Here is a 17,338-nt window from a genome sequence, read left to right as displayed (position 1 = left end):
AAGCTTTATAGCTTTACATTTTACATTTAGATCTATGATTTATTTTGAGTTCATTTTTGTATAAAGTATGAAATTTAGGTTGAGGCTTTTTTTTTTCCACATATGAATGTCTAATTTTTTCAACACCATTTCTTGAAAAGACTGTCCTTTCTTCACTGAGTTGCCTTTGAACCTTAGTCAAAAGTCAATTGGCTATGTTTCTATGAGTCTATAGCTGGCTTTCTGTTCTGTTCTGTGATCTATATATCTATCCCTTAGCCAGTATCGCACGTCTTGATTATCACAACTTTATTTGAGACTTAATATTGGGTGTTATGATTCATCCAATTTCATTCTTTTTAAAAATTGTTATGATACTTCTAGTTATATAGCCTCTCCATACAAATTTTAGAATCAGCTTCTTTATAACTACAGAATTAGAATTATACTAAACTTAAGGATTAGTTAACATCTTTACAGTGTCTTCCAGTCCAAGAACATGGTATGTCTCTCCATTTACTTAGGTCTTTGAGTTCTTTCATCAGCACTTTTTGTTTGTTTGTTTTCATCATAAGATCCTATATATATTTTGTTAGAGTTATAATTAAGCCTTTCGTTTTTTGCCTCTGTTGTAAATGTTATTTCTTAAATTTTGGCTTCCAAATGCATGTGAATAATAAAAATAAAATAGATTTTCATGTGCTGACTTTGAATCCTGACCTCATTAAACTCAATTATAAGTTCTAGGCATAGTTTGGTAGATTCCTTGGGATTTTCTACATAGACAATTACATTGACTGTCAATAAGGACAGTTTGTTTCTTCCATTCCAACTGTGTGTTTTTTCATTCTTTTGCTTTATTGTTCTGGCTAGGACCTCCAGTATGAGATTGAATTGGAGTAGTGAGAATGAATATCTTTGCCTTGTTTCCAATCTTAGCATTCAGTTTTTCATTGTTGAATTTTTTTTTACAATTAAGCATGACATTGGTTTCTTTTGAAGATGTCCTTCATTGGATTAAGAATGTTTACAAAGAGTTTTTTTTTTTTATCATGAGTAAGTGTTGAATACTGCCAAGTGCTTTTTTCCCCATCAATTGATATGATCATACAGTTTTTACTTTTTAGTCTGTCAGTGTGGTCAGTTACATTGCTTTATTTTCTATTACTGAACCAGCCTGCATTTCCAAGATGAAGGAACTGGTATGTTTCTGTGTTTAATCAATGTTTCCCATCTTTTACTAAGTTGCCTCCTTTATCTTTTCTTACATTCCTGGTCTTCAGAAATTTGCAGTCTGATTAAGCACTACCATTGATATATATTAGGTATAAGGTATGAGACAGACAAAGCTATAAAAGTGTAGAAAAGGGAGGTGCTGTTGGAGGTAAAAGGAAAAAACTTATAAAAGGATGAATTTCAACGAGGCTTTGAAGGTTGGGGGTCTTTGGGGAGAGCAAACAAAGGAAAGGTGGTGGTGGGTGCTCTGGATTGCCGGACGATGAACAAAGGCTTACAGGTGCAGAAAATCTTGGTGTTTGGATGGACATGTAGTATGGGGATGAAAGGAAGGAAAGGGGTGGGTTTGGAGGAGGAATGGGCTGGGACTTGAGTGGCGACATCCATATTTCAGTGGAGGAGGGAGTGGGCAAGGAAGGAATTTATAAGAAAAGACTGTTTGGAGAAGCAGGATAGCTTAGCTGTTTAGGGTATGGGCTCTGGAGCCAGACTTTCCAAATTGGAATACTGGCTCCACTGCATATTAATTGCATGATGTGGGCAAGTTATCTAAATTCTCTGTGTCTCAGTTTCTTTATCGATAAATTAGGGATAATAATGGAAACTTCTTCACTTGAGTTATTGTGCCTGGCTCATAACAAGCTCTATGTAAATGTTAATAATTATTGCCATTACCATTGAGACATTAATTGAAAAGTCAGGGAAGGGTCAGATTGTAGAATGTTTTGAAAGTAATATAATTTAGAGATATGTGAAAGACTCATCAGTTTTTTTTTTTAGGCAAGTGAATTATGATGCTATTTTTGATGTTAACTAATCTTGGCTTTTACCATCAATCAGATATACTCAGCATTAATTAATTTTATTCAGATTTTATTTAATTTTCATGTTTACACTGAACTTCTATCTGTATTTTAAAGGATGATGATAAAGTACGCTAACCAGATGCTAAAAAACCCAGGTCAAAGTCTTTCATTGTTTGATATTATTTAACTCTTTGGAACCAAAGTGGGACTATTATCCAAAGAGAAAAACTCAAGGCAGCTAACATACAGCAAAGTTATAGACGAAAAGGAAAATGAAGAGGGGTAATTAAGTGATAGGAAGGTGAGATTGCAGACAGAGGCAAAAATGGACTTAGCAAAGCAATTGTGTATAAGGGACATATATTTTAAAATGTAGAGGATGATAGGCATTTCAGAAACATAGAATTTGAATGTTTTGAGAACAATGAGGCAAATGCAAGTAAATACTGAAATTGAATTTTTTATTTAAATAGATTGGATAAGCACCAAGCAACAATAATAAAAAAAATAAAAGGAAATACATGTACAGAGAAATATTAGTGTAAAAATTGGCTGAGCCTGGCAACCCCACTCTTTCCCCCTTCTCCTATACTTGTGAATAAACAACTAAAAATATTGTCTATTTATCTTCCAAGGACATGAGCTTTATTTTAGAGTCTTACCCTATTTTTTGCTCCAGGGAGGTAAGAGTTAATCATGTGAGTTTCAAGTTGGGTGAATGTCCACCTCTTAAGACTGCACACCAATCTCCCCATCACCACCACCTTTTGGGTGAAGTCTTAGACTCAGCAAAGGAGGAGGATGAACTGTCCTCTGGGACAAAGGAGGGTGCAGGCCATTCCTTCTGAGAGGGTCAGAGCATGTCTCAGAGGAGTCGATTCTTTTAAAACTGGAGACTGTACCTTCACCCTCAAACACACTCCTACCCTCGTCTAGGCCGTCCCCACAAAGTGCATTTCTACTCATTCGAAGGCTCTGGTCAGAAGCATGGCATTCATTTGTGATCTCTTCCTTTCTCTTATCTTCACTCCACTTCATGGCTAAATTCTGTCCACTCTGCCACCAAAGCATATCTCTCTCAAATCTGTCCACTTTGCAACATGTCCATGGCCATCACTCAGATACCACTGGTCTATCTAACATTTATGCAAGTTAGAAAAAGGAGCCCCTTTCTCTGGGCAGACGCTGGAGCTGAAGCCCTGCCCTACTTTGCTACCTTTGTGCGGGGCATGGTCTCCCAAACCTTGCATGACGATCCTGGGCCGTAGGCCAAGCCACGCTGCACTGCTGTAATCATCTTCTCACTGTTCTGCCTACATCCATTCTTGTCCCCTTCCAATGTATTCTACAAAGTAGAGGGATGACTTATAAATCACCAATTTGATCATTTCACACACTACTTCACCCTTCCATAGATTTCTCTTGCTACTGGGATGAAATCCCAAACCCTTAACATGACCTACAAGTTTCTGTATGATCTGGTTCCTTCTTCCCTCTTTATCTTTACTGGCACCATTTCCCCTTGATAATGTTCAGCCATGTGACCTTGTTTTGGTTCCTGAAACTTGCCAAGCTTTCCCCCTACCCCAAGGGACTGCCAGGAGAGTTCTTTCCTGACTTAGTTTGACTAGTTTCTACTCTACCTTCAGGCCTCAGTTTAAATGTTATTTCTGAATCCAAAATCTAAAGTAGATCTCCTCATTGCACTTTAATCATACTTAACACATTTGGAATTATCTATTCACTTGTGATTTACTTATTTATTATCTTTTCCCCTCCTATATACAGTACACTCCACGAGGGCAAGGTTCGCACCGGACTTAGTCCAGTGTCTTTCATTTTCATCCAAGTTTCTATTCAACAAGTTTATACCAAAGGCCTTCTCTCTGCCAGGGACTATACTAGATGTTAGGTATACAGAAATGAGTAGACAGTGAGGTCCTTGCTCTCACTAGGGAACAGATAACCAATCAATAAACAAGTAAGCAGACAAGCCTGTGATATGTGCTAGGCAGTAGACTCTGTTTAAGAGCTGAGATTTATGTCTGTGTTATTCATTAATGAATGCCAAGTGTATTGCTTAGGCTAAAGCTAGCTGCTAAGCATAACTCGAGTTTACTTTGCACATGTAAAGTTCAAAACAAAGTTTCTTGATCAGATGACTCTCCATCAAGTGGTAATTCAGGGACCCAGGCTCCTTTTACTTGTAGCTCTGCCATCTTCAGCATGTGGCCATTGAAGGGGAAAAGCATGGAAGATTGCTTATGGGAGATTTTTCTTTTTTTTTTTTTTTTCTTTTAATGAGCTAAATCTAGATGGCTACACTTAACTGCTAGGGAGGCTAGGGAACACAACACTTCCTCTGTACTGAGGAAGAAGAGTAAATAGATTTGGTGATCAGCCAGCACTTGGAACAGTACCTGGCACAACACCGGCATTATGAAGAAACAAGGATCAATTAAAAATGGAGATTGTTCTAAAAATGTTTACAATCCATGAGAGTGTACACAGAAATCAATACTATGTCTGATCTAGTATACTGAATCTATAACTTCCAGGAAACTAGACATAGTCTTTAGAGTTAAATTAATTTATAGATATGTTTCTCAGGACAAGAAAGTTTCAAACATTTATCTACTTGTCCACTTCAATTCAGGATCACCTTCAAGGTTTCCATGGTTTTTAGCCTGACCCAAATCTTGTCACTTCACAGCCTGTCCATTCTTGAGTTTGGATGGTTGCATTAGGACAAGTCCATAGTCAAGGTAATCAAATAGATCAGAACTGTGAGAGGCATATTCTAACAATTTGGGACCAAGTGTGAGTAGAGCCTTTAAACTCGGAGATGTGCACCTAGATTATGTAAATAAATTCTTTACGTATAGTTTAATGGTAATCTTTATAATTTTCTACTCTGAACAAAACACCGTAGAAATCTGAATTATTCTTTGGTATTAAAGCAAGACACGGTCACATGTGTGTCTGCGGTTATCTGTACTTAAAGCTTTTATATTCTGAAACTGGTTTTCACGTCCTGAAACGAGTCTTAGTATTAAAGGCGCAGAAACAGAGCTCTAAAGGACCTCATCAATTCACCTGTTCCCTTAACTTTAGACTCAGTTCAGAAGGGATCTGAAATCCAGAGTTTACCGATTTATCCTACAGAGATTAAAAAAGAAAAAAGTGAAACATTCCTGAGTCCCTGTCACATTGGTTCTACTCTTCCCAAGAGAGAATTCTCCCTGAGGTAGTCGGAGGGCACGGTCCTGGATAGCAGTTTCTTGAAGCCAGTAACGAAATTTATAGTCGAGCGCGGCAGGTGAAAACAGTGCAGCTGAGCATGGGCGATGCAGGTGTTTCCGTGACCCCTTGAGCGGCAGGGACTGCGTGCCCACCGACGCGATCTCCAGAAAGTCGGAGAAGTGGATGCAGCTGAGCCAGGACTCCCGTTCACTCGGCGGGGGGCAGAGGTCCCGGGTGGGACGGGGGATCCTCTGAGCCAAAGCTGGGCTGCCGGGAGGAGCCCGAAGCGCTCGGCGCGGCGCCGCAGGACGCCCGCCACGCCCCACGCCGCCCTACAGGCGAACGCGGGAGGCGGCGAGGCCCCGCCGGGCCGCCGTAGCGCTGCGGCTCGGGCCTCTCCTCCCGCACCGCCCTCCGCCCCCCGCCCCCCGGCGCCGCGGCAGCTCTGGGCAGCCAACGCCGCCGCCGCCACCGCTTCCTCCTCTGCAGCCGTTCGGCCGCTGCGTGACGCGTCGTTTCCTCCCAACATGGCGGCCGGGGCAGGTCGGCGGTGATGGAGGCCAGTCCGCGGCCACGGCGGGTGCTAATCCCCTCAGTAGCCAGGGCAGCCCTGCTCTCGCCGGGCCTCTGAGCCGCCGCCTTGTCCCTCGGCCCCTGGCTGACGGCCGTCGGGCTGGGCTCCCTCGCCTCCCCCGGGCCGGAGGGGCGAGTGAGGGGGGTGGCCAGGAAGGGAGCCCCGGGCCGGGAGAAGCGGAGTTCCCACAGGCGCGGCCCTTCGGGGCGGCCCCTCGGGGCGCGGTGAAGACCTCCGCGGCCCTCCGTCCGCACCGCAGCTGGCCGCACTCGCCCGCCCCTTCCTGATCCTGCCGCTGCCCTCCACGCCTCCTCTCCCCCACCTCCACCCTCTCTCCTTTCTCTCCACTCTTCCTCCCCCACCTCCTCCTCCCCTCCAGCCGCTGGGAGTCGCGGGTCGGACGAGCCGCCGCCTCCTTCTCTGCGTCCATGTATGAGGGGAAGAAGACGAAGAACATGTTCCTGACCCGGGCCCTGGAAAAGATTTTGGCCGACAAGGAAGTGAAGAAGGCGCATCACTCCCAGCTGCGCAAGGCGTGCGAGGTGGCGTTAGGTGAGCCGGGAGGAGGCCTGAGGGTGGGGGTGGGGGAGGGTACGGGGGGGCGGCCGGCTCTGGGTGGCGGGCGCTGGGGGCTGTCCCCGGCCGGCGCCGCTGACCTCGGGGAGCCCCTCGCGAAGCTTTGGGCCATCCGGCTGGAGTTGACAGTAACTCGGCTGGATGTGGGGCAGAGACAGGGTGGAGAAGGAAGGGCGGTTAGCTGGGCTCCGGGAACGCGGCAGGGCTGGGGATCGACTTGAGAGTAAGAGGAGATTTTGTTGGTGGATCGTGCGGTGCTGACAGGGTATCACCCTTTGTGATGAGGCAGAAGATGAGCTGTTGTTTATTAGCTTGGAAAATTGAGGTGGAGCTGATTTGTCAAAATTAGGCATGGGAAGGGTGCCGTATGGTAATTTCAGTAACTTTGTCGTTTGGCGTGGCACTTTGGGAAGATAGGCTGAAGTTGTTCCCTTGTTGACAGTCTAGAGAAGGGGTTTGCAAGAGGTGCAGCCTGTTCTGACATCTCTCCGCCTCCGCCACAGGAAAAACATAGAGTAATGTTGTATCCAACTGGGCTGACCTGGAAGAACAAGACCTGAGGTTAAGGGGTGGGGGTGGCGAGATAAAAGCGGGGAAGGAAAGGACCTTTAGATAAGTGGCTTTAGTGACGAGGAAGGGAGGGTTTGAAATGGGGAAAATGAGAAGGACAATGACACCCACCAGCCACATGTCCGGACAGTGGCAGCTGCTCTCAAGCTTGAATTGTGATTTATAGTTCAGATGAAAGAGATTTAATGTGATGAAGCCCATAGCAGGGTTAAATCCAAACAATACCTACAGCGATAGCAGGCAGATGAGGCATTGTTAAAGAGGGACCACTGATAAATCTCTTGCATCCACCAAGGATGAAATCGTTTAGGAGATACCAGGATATTAAAAACAAAGATGAATTCTAATGCTTGCGCTTTATTTCATAGCACTGGAAATAGATTACATGCAATCGACGAGAAAACGAAGCTTGTTAAGTGCGCTTTGGGGGAAAAAAAGCATTCTGGAAGGAGAAAACATTCCAGGATAACTTAGATGTGTGCTAAAGTAAAGGGTCAGGATAGCTTAAAAACAACTTTGCCTTTTAATTACTAAAATAAATAGAAGTCTTTAACTTGATATAATAAGCTGTACTGTTTTTTCCTTTTAGGGATCCTTTAGAGTGATATGAAAGACATTATCGAAGAAATTTGATTAAAATTTTTTGAATTTTATATATCAGGAGTTTAAGTTTAGCTTTTTTTACCCTTCGTGGATTAGAAGTTCACCTTTTGTTATTCCTGTAGCAAGTGAAAGACTGTTTCTGGTGTATGAGAAGACGTTGTATGGTGGTAAAAATTGAATTTATATCTGGGTCCTGAAAGGAATAATTACTAAATCGGGGTGGGATGAGGGAAGAAATGATTCTTGAAATTTTTAAAAGAATTGTTATGTGTAGGTTTATGAATAACTTGCAGGTTAAAGAACTTAAGAGTTCAAACTAAAGTTTTAGTTTTTGAGAACAGATTTTCTGTGTTAAAACATACTTTTAATATACTAAATAGTATGGATTAGACTGAAGAAACGGAGTGTGTTGTGTAGAGAGATATAGATATAGATAGATTATATTTATTTTTATATATATATATATATATATACACACACACACATATTTCCTCTCCAAAATGCTAATATAAGTTATGTTTTAACAGAGAGCTCACTGGAAGGGGAATCTGGGATCGTGGATTTAAATCCCAGTTCTGTTACAGTGCAGTGCAGTCAAGTCCCTGGACCTTAGTTTCCTCTGTGAAACTAGGATGTTGAACTGAATTGATAGTAATGTGCTCTCTAATGTGCTACGAACGTGGACACGCTGTTCTGTTAACTTGTGCATTGAGAGTATTCCTGCCAATCTTGATTGGCATCTTTAGAGGGATATAGTTTGGTCATTGCTATTTCTAGACTCTGGGACGACTTGTAGTGTGTGTGCCAGCTGTACCAAAATTGTCTAATTCAGATTTTGCCAGTTTTTACTTTTTTGCTCCTTTCATATAGTTAGCAGAAGTTTATTAAGAGTAATGTGACTACTCAGGCAGGGACTAGGCACCAGAGTACTTTCTTTACTTGAGATGTAGGGCTTTTTCCTCATATTTCATGGGTTACATTTAGTCTTCTACAAAATCTCCTTGATAGTTAATGGTAGTTAATCCCTGATGATCTTTGTTTCTTCCCTTCTAGTTATTCGCCTACATTATCACCCAAACATAAGTTGATGGGAATAACCCGTTTTATCTTTGCAGAGAGTGTGATGGCTTGGAGTAGGTGGTATCCCCAGATATATTCCTGGAAACTTTTATAGACCTCCCTTTTCCTCTTCATTATTAAGACCTGGGCCAGGCCCACTTCAGTCTCTTGATAATCTGAATAGAAAGTTAACTGGAATGGCCTAGTTTGGTCATCCCTAATCTGCAGGTTGTGAGTGGGTGGAAATTGGCTGGTAGTGGTAGAAAGGTGGGGGTTGTTAAAACCCTTACAAATCTGGTTTGTAAATTACCTTTCTAAACACACCTGCCTGCATTCATTCCCCACACCACCCCCTTCCATTTTTACTGAGCACTTATACCATGGAGTTGAAGGGAAATGGACAATAAACAAGAAACTATATAGTATTTTTATATCCAGACTTTTAATCCTTTTGTGTTTTAAAGTCATTTTATTGGTGTGTGAGTAGATATCAGAGCACCGGCATTCGAAATTAATTCAGTTACCTTTTAACATAATGGTTCATTACAAATAGGTTTTCTGTAACTAATACTCATAAAATTATAGTTCATCTCACGTTCTTAAGGAAACTGTATTTTTTTTGATAAAGTATAGCTTTTAGGAAGCCTTACCTAGATTAAGGGAGATTTTACCTTATTAAAACAAAATCCAGTCTTGAACATACTACATAAAGGAACTTTTATTTTAACAAAAAGAAAAATAAACCTTTAAAGCATATTATTTAAAACTTTTATTGAATTATCAGACTTTTATTACATTTCAGACTTTATTTTGAAGTAAAGAATGGTTCAAAAACAAAAGATGGAAACCTCCTCACACCTATTTTGTTAGCATCAGTGTGACGCCCACAAGCCCAAGAACAGCTCCAGGTTGCCCTCTCTTGGTACCTGCCCCACTACAGCTTTCTGCAGCAAACACAGAACTCTGCAGAGTGAGGGCCTCCAGGCTGCCCTAGCTTAGCTTGATCCATTCCTGCTCTCTAGAATCCTGAATTAAAAATAGTCTGGCCATCTGCTGGCAGATGAGACAACAGCTGAGCTATTTTTAGTTTCAAAGAATTTAGGATTCTTGAGGGATTGGGCTTGAAGGTAGCACTGATTGTCTCACAGGGAGGGTGCAGTTGGGCGGTATTCCAAGCAGGCCCTTAAGTTTCAAGAGTTCCTTTGATGTTAGGGCTATGACTAGTTCAACTTCTGCCTCTAACATCAGGTATCTATGAAGATATTCTGCAAACTTTAGGATGAATGAATTTCAAGGTTGGAAGCTGGCACCGACAGGATAGGAGTGAAAAAGGTGACCAATAAAAGGCTAGAGGCGAGGGAGGCAGCAGAGACACGGGAGAATGATGGAGGAAAAGAGGAATTGTTAGGAAAGAAATTTCTGCATCAGACAAGGTGTGAATTTGTGTTCATCATGTTCTAAAGTGATCCTGCTGATACAGTTTTCTTATGAATCTGATATCTATAATTAGTCTTCAGAAATGTAAACATGATATTTAGGCTAAAAACAAAACTTGTTTCCTCTGTCCCTCTAATCTTACCCTTGTTTTGGCTAGTGGTGTTATAAAAAGGGATATATGGATGGAGGGAAAATTACTTGAATACTTTTGACCCCAGTTTTATGCTATTTTTGGTAATTTTACTAACTTTTGTTACTCTTGACCATTTACAAAAAAATGACTCCCAAATAATAGCCTGTAGTCAGTGAACATCTTAATTATAATTTAAATCCATTAACAAGTCTCCTTTTAAGCCTTCTTTGGTATCCAAAATAAAAGGTGTTTTCCGTAAGCCAGGCTGCCAGAATTTTTGAGATAGCCAGGAGCAAAGGGTGTAATGAATGAAATGACTGAAAGAAAAATTTTGTTAGGTTTGAGTTTAAAAAATAAGTTTGTGTTATAGTGGATACTCTTTCCGTTACAGAGATTTATAGTGCACATTAGCATAGTTAAGATTCTGAAGAGTCCTCTACGGGAAAAAAAACTTGCTCAATTTTGCTTTATGAAGATTTTCCTAAATCTGTTTGACCCTTTTCAGTGTCTCTTAGCATCTCTAGGAAACATTGTTCCTTAGGATTTACTTTGGGACAGTGTTCAAGGGAAAGATGGGCAAAGCAGACAGAATAGCCCTAACGACTGATGAAACCATTCTTGAGAAGAGTCATTGTGTTTTTGTAAAGCAGGAGTCCTGTTGACAGTGTGGGAAGGAGAAAGTCAGAAATGAGTAGTTGGAAAGAATGGTGTCAAGATCGGAGGACTCTTTGCTTTCTGGTTCTTTCTTTCCCATCCCATTTAATGGCAGGCAACTGCTTGTCTCTATTGATAGTGTTTAACTTGTAGAGAAACTTCTGTTGGGAATTGTTTTTTTCAACCAGAATAAAAAATGCATTACGAATGGGAAATAATTGGGGGAAATATTTGTCAAAATATTCCTCACAAAGTGGAGGAGGGGATATTCGAAAAGGGAGAATATATGAACAAATTATTGTTGTCATTTAAAATTAGGTATATTCTTCATTCAGATATGTGCCAGATACTGTTTCAGTGCTGGGCGTATGACAGTGAACCAATATGCTTTCATGGAACTTACTTTCTAGTGCGTTGAGGCTGACACTAGGAAAAAATAAAAAAACAAGCTAATATATTGTCAGATTCTTATTATCTGAAGGAATAGTTCAGAAAGGTAAAGGGCGAATGGCCAGAAGTGCAACTTTAGGTAGGGTTGTCAGGAGAGGCCTTTCCTTGAGATGACATTTCAGCAGAGAAAGGATGAAAGAGAGAGGTGCAGCCTTTGAAATACCTGAAACAAATAGAGGGAACAGCAAGATGCGTGTGCCTGGTACCTTCCAGGATGAAAGGGAGTTTGTGTGGTTGAGGGAGGGGGAGAAGGAGGGGAGCCAGGAGAAGAGGACAACTTTGGGTTCTGTCGCATCTGTGATGGAAGTCACTGGAGAGTTTTACAGGAGTGACAAAGCAGATTTACATTTTAAAAGGCTCACTTTGGCCAGAGATGATGGTGATTTAAACTAGGCTGTTGGTGGTGGAGGGAATGAGAATTGGTTGCATTTGGAGTATATTCTAAAGGAGCCAACAGGACTTGATGATGGGTTGGTTGGTTATGTGACAACAATTGTAGCCAGAGCTACACGGTTGTCGGAGCAGGCATTCACCGTGATGAGGAACACTAGGAGAGAAACAGCCTTTGGGAAAACAGTTTATATAGTAAAACATTTTCATTGAACTCTTTACATGCATTTTAGAATTTTTAAATGATTGAATTTCTTGATGATGTAATAGGATACTTTCTACTGAGAAAAGGACACAATTAAATTAATTGGACATTTTCTACTGAGAAGGCACAAAACAATTTCAAATTTAAGGAGTTTTTTTGTTTTTTTTTTTTTCAGTGGGGGTTTTTTTTCCCCCAAGAGAATTAGCCTTTTACATAGTTTTAATTACAATAAATAATTGATCTGGTTCCTTTCTGGGACAGGATCTTTGAGTTGTAGTTAATGAGGGATCTCCAGGTGAAATTATCTTGGATTTAAGGGTGGTCCTAAATCCAGTGACTGGCGCCCTTATATGTAGAGGAAGGGACACACAGAGACACACAAAGGAAGAAAGCCATGTGAGAAGGGAGGCAGGCAGAGATTGGAGTTACGCTGTCATAAGCCAAGGAGCACCAGGTGTTACCAAAAGCTAGGAAGGGACAAGAAGGGATTCTTCCCTGGAGCCTCAACTGAAGAATGGCTCTGCTAATACCTTGAATTCAGCCTATGGCCTCCAGAACTGTGAGAGAAGGCATTTCTGTTGTTTTAAACCACCAAATTAGTGGTAATTTGTTGAAGCAGCCCTAGGAAACTTAATAATCCTTTAACCTAACTTTTCAGACCCAGTTTGATTTATTTGAGCTTCCAGTTTTAGTATAGCACGTACTTGAACAGTGTGGGGTTAGTGGCACCCACCCTCCAAGCAGTTGAAAATCAGCGTAACTTTACAGCTGGCCCTCCATATACCATGGTTCCGCATCCTTGGATTGGGTCATGTAGTACTGCAGTGTGTGTTTAAAAGAAAAAAAAAAATCTATGCATGTGGACCTGTGCATTTCAAGCCCATGTTGTTCAAGGGTCAACTGTGTATGTTTGAACAATCAGACGCTGTCTTTGGCTGGCCTCATAAATGTAGAAAGGATTTATTTTGAAGCTTTAGGGTTCACGAGTCTTGAGAAACCTAAAAAATAGTCTTCGGCCCAAATATTTGAAAGGTTTGTGTTTTCTACTTGTGATATTTTTTGTTTTGCTTAGACTTGGGCTTGATATAACCACATTAGTCTACAGGGCCTGTGTTATCTCCTCATTTAGGCAAGATTGTAAAGGACAGGTTTTAAAGCATTTCATATCACAGAATTACCTCTGGAATTATATTTAGAAAAGTGCATGTGGAGTAGTTAATTTTTTTCTCAACTTTGAATCCAAAAAGGTATACAGTGAGACTTCACTTAATGAGCTGTTCCATAACCCTCATCTATTTATACCTTGGTAAGAAATCAAGTGATCAATAAAAATACAAGCAGACAAAGTAGGTATCATTAAGGCCAAGCACTTTATTCAGAGGAGAGTCCTTGTCCTTTACTCAGTTTACTTTTTTCTTTTTTTAATTGAAGTATAGTTGATTTATGGTGTTGTGTTAGTTTCTGGTATGTAGCTGGTATTCAGTTATACATACATATTTTTCATTATAGATTATTACAAGCTATTGCATGTAGTTCCCTGTGCTATACAGTAGGACCTTGTTTATTCTATATATAGCAGTTTGTATTGGCTAATCCCAAACTCCTGATTTATCCCTTCCCCACTTTGGTAACTACAAGTTTGTTTTCTATGTCTGTGAGTCTGTTCCTGCTTTGTAAATAAGTTCATTAGTGTAATTTTTTAAGATTCCACATGTAAATGATATGATACTTGTCTTTCTCTGACTTACTTCACTTAGTATGATAATCTTTAGGTCCGTCCATGTTGCTGCAAATGGCATTATTTCATTCTTTTTTATGGCTGAGTAGTATTCCTGTGTGTGTGTGTGTGTGTGTGTGTGTGTGTGTGTGTGTGTGTGTGTGTTTCTGTGTATGTGTCACAACTTCTTTATCTAGTCATCTGTTGATGGACATTTAGGTTGCTTCCATGTCGTGGCTATTGTAAATAGTGCTACTATGAATGTTGGGGTGCATGTGTCTTTTTGAATTAGTGTTTTCTCCCCATATATGCCCAGGAGTGGGTTTGTTGGATCATATGGTAACTCTGTTTTTAGTGTTTTAAGGCATCTCCATACTACTCAGTTTACTTGTAATTGCACATAAATCTAATACATTTGGCAGTTTTTTTTTTAATGAACTAATTATTTTCTTCAAACCATTTTCACAGGTAAAACTGGGGGGAAAAAATCACCCACATCAATGGAGATAACCATTGTTACCTTTACAAAAAAAACTTCATGGAGATTAAAATCTACAGTCTATAAAGTATGCCCATTTTAAATGTAATGATCTTTAGTAAATTTCATTATGTTTTGCAGCATCACCATAATCCAGTTGTAGAACATTTCCATCACCCCAGTAAGAACCCTAGTGCCCATTTACAGTTAATCCCTGTTGCCATCCCCAGCTCCAGGCATCCACTATTCTGCTTTCTGTGTCTGCCTTTTCTGGACATTTCATATGACTATCAGTCATATATATGTGCTCTTCTGTGTCTTTCACTCAGCATAATGTTTTGAGGTTCAATCATGTTGTGGCATGTATCAATGTTTTATGTCTTTTTACTGCTGAATAGTATTCTATACTGTGGATATACCACATTTTGTTTATCTGTTCACAGTTGATGGGCATTTGAGTTTAGTGAATAATGCTGCTGTGAATATTTGTGTAAAAGTCTTTATGCAGTCCTAATTTTTTATTTATTATTGCTACCTAGGAGTGGAATTGCTGGATCATATGAAAACTTTGTTTAACTTTTTAAGAAACTAAGTTTGTTTTCCAAAGTGGCTGCATACATCCTTGACAGCACTTCTTACTGTCTGTCTTTTTGATTTTAGCCATCCTAGTTGATAGGAACTGTTATTTCGTTGAAACAGTTAGCTTTTTGAGGTATTTTTTCTAGACTTTATTCTACATACATGTACATACACATGAACAGATGTATTCTTCAAAAAATTGAGCTATTTAATTTTTAAGACAGTAATAGGAAAAGAAGTAGCTAACATTTATTGAATGTTTACTGTATGTCAAGTTCTGTGCCAATTAAATACTTCGTTTGCTTTATCTCAGTCATGAAAACCCTATGTGCTTAGATGCTATTATTTGTATTTTGTAAAGGAAGAACTTGTTAGAGTTGTGTTTGGAAGATTTGGAATATGAACGCCTTTGGCTTAATGAACTGCACCCTTAGTCACAAAACTGTTCACAAGTAGCAAATTACAAAATGGGAACGGAGCACATCCGTAGAAAGAAAGGCACTGCTAAGAAAAGAAAGGGTAACGTGTATAACAAAACCATCAACGCACAGCACTATATGAAAATGTTGTTCAGTACATTTCTGTGAATCTTGAGGCTGTTTCTATACTTTGTGTTCATAATGGCAATCTTGAGTCCATCATGCAAAAGATCTCTTTATTCTGTGTTCTGCTTAAGAAGTCAGGCAGATGCATGTGTATTTTTCTATGCATTTTTTCTTTTTAAGATTCCACATATAAGTGATAGCATATGGTATTTTTTTCTTTCTCTTTCTGCCTTAACTTCACTTAGAATGACAATCTCCAGGTCCATCGTTTTGGTAATTGTAACTTTGAAGTCTTAAAATCAGATACTGTTTCTTCCCACTTTATTCTTTATCAGAATTGCTTTGTCTAGTCTAGTTGCATTGCTTTTCCTTCTATATTTAAGAATCCCCGTATCTATATACAGAAAATTCTGCAGGATTGTGATTGGCAATAGGTTAAATATGTAGATCAGTTTGGAGAGAATTGATATCTTTACTGTTTTGAGTCTTCCAGTCAATGCATGTTATATGTCTCTCCTATTCTTTAGTACTTTGATTTCCTTCAGTATACATCCTGTACGTGCTTTGTTAGGTTTATACTCAAGAATTTCACTTTGAGGGGAGCTATTAAAAATAGTATTTTTTTTTTAAGTTTTGGTTTCCAGTTTATTGCTGGTATATAAAAATTTGATTTATTTCTGTGTGTTAAGACCTTGCAAAATAAATGGATTTAAATACTAAGTGTTTTTCTTCTAGATTTCTTGAAATTTTACTTAGGTACGTCATTTGTGAATAAGAACAGTTATCTCTCTTTCTTTGCAATCTGCATGACTTTTATTTCTTTTTCTTGCCTATTGGCCTGACTGGGACGTTCAGTACGAAGTTAAATAGAAATGGTAATAATAGCCTTTCTTACCTTGTTCCAGATCTTGGGGGAAAGCATTCCATTTTTTACGATTAAATTTGGTCTTAGCTGTAGGTTTTTTGTAGCTACTCTTAAAAGTTGAGGAAATTCCTTTCTGTTGCTAGGTTGCTGGGAGTGTTTATCATGAATGGATGTTGAATATTGTTAGATGCTTTTTCTAAATCAGTTGATATGATCATGTGATTTTTCTTTTGCCTGTTTACATGGTAGATTACAGTGGTTGATTTTTTTTAATACTAAATTAGCCTTGGATCCTTGTAATAAATCTCATTTTGGTCATGATGTATAATTCTTTCTATAGATTGCTAGATTCTATTTGATATATTTTGTTGAGGATTTTTATATCTTTATTCATGAGTGATCTTGGTCTGTATTTTCTTTTTCTGTACTTTGTGCAGTGTAATTTGACACTAGCTACTTGGGGTCAGGTCAGATTTGACAGGTTAGGGACACAGTTCTCCAGCCTACCCAAAACTCCTTGCTTCAGACACCAGCCCCAGGGTTCAGAGTTTCCAGGCCACTCACACTTCTAGCCAACTGGCTACAAATTGAGGGTTCCCACTATCCCCGCAGTTTTGTTGGAACAACTCACAGAACTCAGAACAGTGCTGTACTTAGGATTATATTTTTATTATGAAGGGTACAAATCAGGACCATCTAAGAGACCCAAGGGCAAGATCTGGGAGAGCCCCAAATGCAAGGCTTTCTCAGGATGCACCGCCTTTCTGCCACATGAGTGTGTATCACCAACCAGGGAAACTCACCCCAGTTTTGGGTGTCCAGAGTTTTTGTTGGGGTTTTCACTATGTAGGGCTGATTGATTAAATCACTGGCTACATGATTGAACCCAATCTGTGATCCCTCCTCCCCTCCCTGGAGGTCAGGCTGAGATCATGTGCCTCAAAGCCACATAGTTGGTCTTTCCAGCCTGGCTAGCTCCTATCCTGAAACTGTCCTTGAGGCTCACCATGAGTTAAAAAAAATGCTCCTTTAACTGGGAAATTTCAGGGGTTTGGAGGCTCCCTCCCAGTGCCAGGGACAAAGACCAACCAAATTCTTGATTAAACAACAGTCTAGTTTTGTCATCAGGAAATGAGTTGAAAAGTGTTCTATCCTCCTCCATTTTCTGAAAGAGATTGTATAGAATTGGTGTTAAGTTTTTCTGTAAACATGTGGTAGAATTCTCCAGTGAAACCACCT

At 40.0% G+C, this 17,338-nt stretch overlaps 1 protein-coding gene across 2 annotated transcripts in view; it reads left to right on the top strand.

Moving 5' to 3' along the window:
• The first annotated feature begins 5,713 nt into the window (after positions 1–5,713).
• The window catches only part of ARFGEF1 (ARF guanine nucleotide exchange factor 1), a 98,894-nt gene continuing 87,269 nt past the window's right edge, over positions 5,714–17,338 (top strand). The window contains exon 1 of one of the 2 annotated variants that reach the window (XM_074355085.1): positions 5,714–6,390. In XM_074355085.1, coding sequence (XP_074211186.1) covers positions 6,267–6,390 — 124 coding nt within the window. In that variant the 5' untranslated portion in view covers positions 5,714–6,266. The remainder of the gene's footprint in view (positions 6,391–17,338) is intronic. The other variant, XM_074355084.1, reaches the window with a different exon arrangement.

The sequence above is a fragment of the Camelus bactrianus genome, chromosome 29, assembly GCF_048773025.1.
Source record: "Camelus bactrianus isolate YW-2024 breed Bactrian camel chromosome 29, ASM4877302v1, whole genome shotgun sequence".
NCBI lineage: Eukaryota > Metazoa > Chordata > Mammalia > Artiodactyla > Camelidae > Camelus > Camelus bactrianus.
This window is presented reverse-complemented; position numbering and strand designations above follow the sequence as displayed.